This window comes from Cajanus cajan, chromosome 4 (genome assembly GCF_000230855.2).
Source record: "Cajanus cajan strain Asha chromosome 4, NIPB_CcT2T_4, whole genome shotgun sequence".
Classification (NCBI taxonomy): Eukaryota; Viridiplantae; Streptophyta; class Magnoliopsida; order Fabales; family Fabaceae; genus Cajanus; species Cajanus cajan.
This window is the reverse complement of record NC_138520.1, coordinates 14388990-14398196: the sequence shown is the minus strand read 5'-3', so window position 1 is coordinate 14398196 and position 9207 is coordinate 14388990. Positions and strand designations below refer to the sequence as shown.

Below are 9207 nucleotides of genomic sequence, written 5' to 3'. Positions count from 1 at the left end.
AAATTCTGTTCAGGAATTTCAGACGGATTTAAATCAGTGGGAAATTCTGTTCAGGAAATTCAGACGAATTTAAATCAGTGGGAAATTCTGTTCAGAAATTTCAGACGAATTTAAATCCGTCGAAAATTTCGTCGAAAATTTCAGACGGATTTTTGTCCGTGAGAAATTATCCGTGAGAAATTTAACTTTTTCTTGTAGTGGGGGGAGAGTTGTAATACCCTAGTTTTCATAAATTATATTAAAGGTATTTTAGAAATTATTGCTATATTATAATGCATTTATTAAGGGATTTTTGATATTATTTAATTATTTGTATGAGCTCTATTTTGTTATAAAGTGTATTGTTTAATTAGTATTTTGATTATGGATATAGAATGTGTTTTTATGAAATTGTATTTTAGTAAAGGTTGAGCATATATATTTTGGTAAATGGAAAGAGTGTTTTAATTATTTTAATTATTTTATGGAAAGAATGAAGGAAGTACGTGGTGGTTATTTTGTTATTACTATTATTATTTATTTTTATTATTTGAGAAAAGGGAATGGAGGGAGTTATTAGAAATTATCTTACGTGTTCTCATTCTCTAAAAATCAAGAAGAGCCAAGAGAAGGAGACCAACCAAATCATGCCCGTGCTTCATCTTTTACTCATCAAGGTAAGGAGTGAGAAACTTTGCTAGGGGGTGCGAAAATATCTTTTGGATAGTTGGATTGACCCCTAATCCCTTGCCTAATGTATGCTTTTAGGAAAAGACAAATTGTGAAAGTTTTTTTGTTTCTGTTGTGTTTCTTAATGAAAGTTGAGCATGAATGTTTGTTTAATTTTGAGATTGGATATGTTTTGATATTGATTAAAGTGTTCTATGGGTTCCTATGGGAAACTTTATGAGAAACAATTAAGGATAAGATCATCTAAAAAGAATTGAAGTGTTTAGTGTGAAATTGAGTATGGATTTGTGTTCTGGACATTAATTGAAGTATTTGTACCGAATAAATTGTGTAAATATATGCATATATGTGAAAATCGCGTGATTGCGAAGTTTGGAAATTGTAGGCTCACGTTGGGGCGTCACGCTCAATTCACTACATTGGGCGCAAATTCATATTTGTGGGAACAAGGTTCCCAGGGACATCCACACCAGGCACATGGAAAATCCTACCAGGCGTGGGTTCCCTAAAGGACTCACGTCGGGCACGTTTCAAGTTATGTCGGGTGGGTTTCTCTACTTTAGGCATGACATTAAATTCACTAGGCATGCTCAAGGGTGCATCGAGCGTGCTGCTTCTCTTTTGGTGCGACTTTTATTTCACCAGGTGTGAGCTAGGGCATGCTGAACGTGACCCCAGTCTATGTTCTATATGTTTTTATGTTTGTAAATTACAATATTAAGTGTGAAGTGTACTATCCTTGATCTGATGTGAATCATGTGTTATTCCGAATGTTGTGACCATGTGATTAAGAGTATGAGAGTATGAAATGAGAATATGAGATATGAAACATGACATGATATGACAAGTAAAGTGACGAGTTTGAGAAGTTGTGAATGTGTGACATGCATCATATACATTTATGTGATGGGGTACGATGTGGAGTACACCGTTAGGGTAGGCTCTCCTTATGTAATAGTTTGAGGGAGTCCTAAGGGATAATGCTGTTTGGATGTCCAAGTTTTGTCTATCTTCTCAGAAAAAGGTATCTACTTGTACAAAATTCACTATTCTCCAAGATTGTAAGAGGTTTCTATTCATTTATGCTTAGGCATGGTGGACAAGTTCTCTTGTCCTTGGCCTTGCCTTGGCACTCCGTCACATTTGAGCTCATCCAAGCCTTCTTCGAAGCCATCCTTTGCTAATGTGGTAACATCTTTGGTGGTTTCGAGTTTAACCTCTCTTCATAAGCCTTGATGGAAAGGGGATTCCCTTGCCATCAAAATTCCTGAAGATGCATACCAAAAGGGTCTTGCAAGGTGTTCCAAGCATCTTCACGGTAGAGTTATTTTGGCTAAAGGCCAAAAGCCAATCAAGGTAGTTTATTTGAAATCCAAAATGTCGATGTTGTGGAGTCATATAGCTGGCTAGAATATCATCCCCCTCGATAGAGGATTTTTTGAGTTAGAATTCCAGAATTGTAGTGATATTGAAATGGTTCTTGCGGCTGGCTCGTGGAATCTGGATCCGGGATTGTTAAGGCTCTCTCTTTGGAAGCCAGCTTTTAATCCAAGGAGTCACAAGAATTCTTTTACTTAGGTTTGGCTGCGCATCTTGGAGCTACCCCAAGAATATTGGAGTTCAAGAATCATCTTGCAATTGCCTCAGTAGTGGGGACGCCAATATCTCTAGACAAAGCAACTTTGCAACGGACATACAGACACTTTGCTCGAGTCTTGATTGAAGTTAATCTTGCAGACAAGATTCTGAACGAGTTGCTGGTTGAAAGGGAAGGTTATGCATTCTTTGCCTCTTTTGAATTTGAAAGGGTTCTTATGTTTGTTAGGTCAGACAAAGAAACTCACAACAAGGTTTTGAGTGAGACAAATATAATACATGTTGTTATCTCTAACAAGTGTGTTAGTGTTTCAGAAAAATATAAATAGGTAAAATGAAGAACAAGCATATGCATCAAACGATACAAGACAACAGACGAAAGGCTAACTCAAGTATCCAAGTCAAATCAAGAACAAGACAAAAGCGTGTCAAGCACAACCTAAAGCGAAACATAAAGACTCAGTAAAAGGTTGGTCAAAGATCATTTGAAATTCTAACCATATACAAGTTGACCAGACGAAAGGAAAAGTCAATGCGTTAATGACAAATGCTCAGACAAAGGTCAAGGCTTGAGCTACTCATAGACTATTAGACGCAGACGAAAATTGTTACGCAATCACCTGAGGAATCAACTTTCAAAGGACAATTTGAATATCGTCCACACCCATAGGAGAACACACGAAGTCATCGAAATTGCGAGAAGAAAAGAAGAAAGGAGAAAATCAAGCGCAGAACTAAAAGCATGCATGTGTCAAAAAAAGTACATTACTTTTTTAGACAAGGTCAAAATTCCATATTTATGAGACCAGAAAAGGACAAAAAGGTTCCTAGGTCTCTGTTAAACTTAGACACTATTGCTACCAAGACAAAGAATACTTCATGCAAGGTCTATCACAAGAAGCAACATTTAATGCAAGAATCTGAGCATTAAATGAGAAGATCAAACTAGTCGTGAATGAATATATCTGCTTCAACGGACACTTGCAACGGGTAGATTTCACAAGACTATATATAGGTCTCAACATCAAACCTAAAAAGGCTAGCTATTTAGCCCAAAATGGTTCAAGCAAGAAAAAGAGTGATATCCAGCCCATGATGCAACGAAACCAGAGATAGAGCGTATAGAGTCAAACAAAACCAGAGATAGAGCGTATAGAGTCAAATGTATGTTAATGTATTCGTCTCTGTAAACTACGAAGTTTCAAATATGTACATCTTAGGATCAAACCGTAGTGAGTGTAGAAACTTAAGTACCCTCTCCGTGAGAGTAAACCAAACACTCAATCGTTGTAAAGACTAAGGTTGCATACCTTAGTGAGTGTAGAAATCTATGTATCCTCTCTATGAGAGTAAACCATACACTCAAACCAAACCTGTCTAGCCAATATTGTAAAGCCTGAAAAGGCTAGGAAAATAATACTTGTAAAGCCCGGAGGGGCTTGTCAAAGAATACTCACTGCGACCCTGAAGAGGCTAATTAAAGAATATTAGCGCTGGTGAGTGAAGCTGGCGGGTCAGGAGTAGTTGAGAATACTTGGACCAGGAGTGGTTCTGACCTGGATGGTTCATAATACTCACTGCTAGCCAAAAGTGGCTGATAAGAATATACTAGCGCTGGTGAGTAAAGCTGGCGGGCTAGGAGTGGTCGAGAATACTTGGGGAACCAGAAGTGGTTTAAGAATACTAGAGTTGGTGAGTGAAGCTAGCCAACTAGGAGTGGTTGAGAATACTCGTGACCAAGAGTGGTCGTGACCGGGATGGTCTAGAATACTCAAGGCCTTGAGAGGTCAAGAATACTTGGACCAGGAGTGGTTCTGACCTAGGTGGTCCATAATACTCATTGCTAGCCTGAAGAGGCTGATAAGAAGATACTAGCGTTGATGAGTGAAGTCAACGGGCCAGAAGTGGTCAACAATACTTTTGTACTTAATTGCATATTTAGTGGAAGCCTTCAGTTGAAGTAGACTGGACGTAGCTCAGTTGAGCGAACCAGTATATAAATGATTGCAATGTTTTATTTATATTTCAGACGTAAACTCTTCTTAATTGACAAATCATGTTAAAAACTTCATCTACTGTCTACTCTTCATTAAAATCATTTTTCAGACGAAGACACAAATTTTGTTTAACAAATATATTACACTGAAAAGTTTTATCTACTGCTTTTTCATAAATGAAACTATCTTGAAAAGGAGATGCAAGAACCTTAATCATTACTGTTATATGAAACATTTTCCTTCAGCAGTCGATAAATCATTCAAACGCAGTGACCTTGTGTTAAGAAAATTCTGCATAACCGTCTAGTATTTAAAAGTGCATTGGACGAAGAACATTACTCTTGCAAAAATGGTTTTAAAATTCCTTCGTACTCACACACACATATTGAACCCCCCTTCAATGTGTTTTTCTCTAACTTCAATGTTTTGCTCTAATTGTCAATGCATTGGTCATGTAAATTCTGCATGCAACGTTGAAATCCATGTAGGAGATGCTGGAAAAAAGTTACAATATGCGCAAAAGATGAATGATGGTTCAAGTAAACCTTCCAGTTTAGCAGCTACTGGGAAAGATTCACGAGTATTTGATAATTCAAAAGTTGATCAACATGCAGGTGATCCAACTGAACCAATTGTAGCGAAAGATCAGCTGGTCGGTGGCTTGGATGATGCAGTTCATGTCTCGACCACTAATCCAAACTTGCAAATGGCTTAGCCTTGTATAGCTGGTGCTGGCTTACTGACGTAGTTGGATGGTTATTTTCTGGAAAAGGCAGTTGCAAGTGTGACTAGTGTAATTAATAATGAGGTGCTTTGTGTAGTTGGTGTTGGCCTAATTCATCCAATCGGTGATGACATGATCCAAGTGGAAAATGCAGCTGATCTTGCACCATTTGCTGGAAAGGTTGCATCAGATTTTGCTAGTCCAGAAGTTGCTGCTCATGCTACAAATGTGTTGGACAGTGCCTTGTTGGATGTTGATCCAACTACAAAGGTTCCACCGACTGCAATGGGTGTTCCTCATACTCAATTGGATGATAATTCTACTGCGGTTCTGGCTACCAATGAAGCTCAACCTTCTCATGGGTTGGCTAAGGACTCTTCTTGGAATGCCACGTTTGGAAGATATTTCAAATGATCAAATTCATATTCACTCGGATAAATATCAAGGATCAAGTGTTGTGGATGGTGATGTTGTTGGTGTAGTAAATGTTGCAGCAAAAATAACTAGATCAACCACTATTAAATCTCATAAAAAAGGGATTTTATTGTAATAGTTGATGCTGCCTCTGAGTCCTAAGAAGAACATGAGGATTTTCTCCCTCATGTACCTAAGCATAAACCAATGTTCTCGAGTCCTATTAGTTTAATGTCGGAACCTAGTCTTGATGAAGTAGTCGATTTTTATAAATCAGATTTGTCGGATTTTCCTCCATCTATTCAGGAAGACTTTGATGTCCTTGCGGCAAGTGGGTTTGATTGGAATAAAGAGTCTCAGTCTCCGCACAAGGTTAAGAATCCTAAGCCTAAAAAATCTACACTGAATAAGCCTAGAACTAGATCACGGAGAGCCAAATCTTCCAAGTTATCTTGATTTGCGGCAGCTTGAATATAAGTTTCAAATCTGGTTTGTTTTTGTACCAATCTAGGCTATTTTCTTTGATGTTGTATAGTGGCTTAGGCCTTCTTTTCTTTTCTCCTTACTTTTTCTTTCATTTTGTAATTTTGTTGTGGGTTTAGGTTTGGTCCCCCACTTGTATTTATATTTTATTTACTATTTGAGTCTATGATGTGTTGCATATGATAGTTGTGAGGCGGGGTGCTAAACTAGTTAGGATCCTTCTCTCACATAGTGATGCTAGTAGCACATCCATCTTTTTAAAAAAAAAGTGTACATGGGATGTAACTTGCACAACTTTGCTATCCCGACAAGACCCTAGCGATACATCCTTCTAGTTGAGAGTGTATGGGTAGCACCCTGCATGTATTCCTAGACTACTCTAGGTGTGTTGCTTTGGTAGCACACCAATGATATATGATGAGATATATGACTAGTGTCACATCCATGCATTTAGGAGTCGAGTCCATAACATCATTGCAAAATAAGTGATTGTGCATGTGTTACTATTTTATTTGTAGCTTGTGTTGTGCTTAGCTAAGGTGTAACTTGTGTTATACTTGTTATGATTGTGTGTATTTTGCCTATAAGTTATTTCTACAATTGTACTTGAGTGAGATGTTTCTCGCTCCCCTATTTGTTTGTGTATGTTGTAAATTGTGTTGCAAGTGATCATTAGCATGAGGATATTGGTGATGAAGCTTAGACTTCAATTGGACATGTTCTGATAGGACATATGACATCGGGGCATAGATTAGACTAGTTTATGATTTCATTTCATTGTGTCATTTTGAAAAATCTTTAGTATATTTCCCTTGTAATTTCTGCATTTGAACCACGATTTCTATTTATGAATGTGAATCTTTTACTCTTATGTTAATTGAAACATTGTTTTATTTAAGAAAGTTTTATTTACTCAAAATTTACATGTTATAGTTGTTGTATATTTATGTTGGAGTAGAGGGTGTCACACTAATTTTCTTCAAAATTAATTATTTTCTTTTGCCAATAAAAAAATCACGTTTCAATGTTAATAAATTAAGTTACTATAAGTTTCACCCATTAAATTTTTTTTTGTAAAATTTTATTATGGAAATATTTTTCATTCCCTACAAAAAAATTTCTCTCTAATATAATGGCATAAAATCCTAAATGCCTAATAGGATTTTTCTTCTCAATACAAAAGGAGAAATGAAAGAAAATTATGAGTGTTATATAGCTCTATTTGGTTTCATGTTGCTTTGAGTTAAACATGGATTAATTGAAAGCAATAAATGTTTAGTTTTCTATCAATTTGTTATTTTGGACCTGAAAATATGAAGAAACATGAATCTCTAATGGACTACCAAACATGCAAATAGAAAAATACGGAAGAAGTGATGTGATTTAATTACCAAAGAGAACTTGTTAGTCGTTATGATGCAAGTCGGGCACATATAAGGAAAAAAATTAAAGATAATTCTTATGTAAAACATTGATGGAATAACAACTAATTTAGTAATTAACTATTTTTTTATCGTGTGATTATGTAACAAAGTGGGTATTCTTTTTTAACATTATATTTAGTCTTTTTATAAACATGGTCCACCCAGTTTATAACTCACAACTAAAGATTAATCTACTTTACAATTAACTTTTAATAAACTTGAGTGAAATTCCTAGCAAATTGCAATAAAAATAAAAATTAAGATTCAGTATAATCATAATGTTAATTCCTAGTTTTTTGTCTTTGGATCGAATCCCTTCTAAAGTTTGCTAAACTATCCATCCTCATTAATGACTGTCCAATTGAGTTCTTCCCTTGTAAAAAAGGGGTCCGACAAGGCGACCCCATATCTTTATTGCTTTTCTGCATTGCGGAAGAAGCCCTCAGTAGAGCAATAATTACATTAGTGGACTTTGGAAAGATCAATAGATTCAAAGGGGCCAATAATATTCCTTTCCCCTCACATGTCCTGTATGCTGATGATATCATGATCTTCTATAAATGCTCTTTGAAAAATCTATCTCAAATTATGGATTTGCTCCGAGCATATGGTAATGTAGCTGGTCAAAGAATCAATTTGCATAAATCCAAATTCTATGTTAAAAGCACTATGCCCTTGAAGAGGATTGAACAAACACAACTATATTTAGGCTTCACAAGAGGTAGTGTGCCAGTTAGATATTTGGGAGTTCCAATTTTTAAGGGTAAACTAAAAGCTTCTTTCCTACTTCCCATTGTTGATAGGATTAAAAGCAAATTAGCATCATGGAAAGGAAATTTGCTATCTTGCATGGGACGTGTGTTATTGGTTAGATCTGTCCTTCAAAGTATGTTAATCCACAATTTTCAAATCTATAAATGGCTTGTATCACTGTTGAAATTAATCGAGACCTGGTTTAGAAATCTCATCTGGACTGGAACCATCTTACACTCCAACCCCAATACCGTCCCTTGGCACAAGGTTTGCTCAGATTTTGAGGAAGGTGGGCTTGGACTCAAGTCACTTTCTGAAATCAACAACGCATATATGCTAATACTTTGTTGGAATTTCCTCAAAGGGGAGTCAGATTGGGCCGTAGTTTTAGGCTACAGAGTGGCTAAAAAGAATGGCACTGTGGCACATTACTTAACATCCACAATTTGGGCGAGTATTAGAGATATGTATCCTAAGGTTAAAACTCACTCAACATGGATCATAGGCAATGGAACCAAGGTTAATTTCTGGACTGATAGATGGCTTTCTATGCCTATTGTTGATATAATGAATATTCATGCCTCTTTTCACCCTAAGTTCAAATGCTCAGTGAGTAATTTCCTCAAAGATGGATCTTGGCACCTCCCTCCCTCCATTCAAGGCAGGGTTGGTAATCAAATTGACAATATAGCTATCCCTTTCTGTGAATTGGAAGACTCCTTAATTTGGGACTTAACTCCTAATGGGGACATGTTGTTTAAGGATCCATACTCTTTCTTTAGGCAACCTAGCCTAAAATCAATTGGGCTAAAACAATTTGGAATAATTATATCCCTCCCTCTAAGTCTTTTGTACTTTGGAGACTCCTCTATGGGAAGACCTCCACTAAGGATCTCTTAAGGAAAAAGGGGGTAATCATCACATCTGTTTGCCCTCATTGTTAAAATGCTCTAGAAACCTCTTGTAGACCCCTAAAATTGTCCGGGTCGAAAATAAAGCTTGAAGACTCTCGAAGACTAAAGGAAAGTCAGCCGGAAGGACTCCTGGAAGACCCTGGAAGACCCTAGGATGATTATCTGTAGGTTTAGAGGTCTTAGAGTAGCAAAAAATAAGAAAGTGGAGGGAATGAAGCCCAATACGGCCTCCC

At 36.7% G+C, this 9207-nt stretch overlaps 1 protein-coding gene across 1 annotated transcript; it reads left to right on the top strand.

The window, feature by feature from the left end:
• The first annotated feature begins 5631 nt into the window (after window positions 1–5631).
• Window positions 5632–8960, top strand: LOC145957188 (uncharacterized). The gene is made up of 2 exons (XM_083073405.1): window positions 5632–5772; window positions 7632–8960. Exons 1-2 carry the CDS (start codon window positions 5632–5634, stop codon window positions 8958–8960), a joined length of 1470 nt encoding a protein of 489 aa, XP_082929531.1.
• Window positions 8961–9207: the final 247 nt, after the last annotated feature.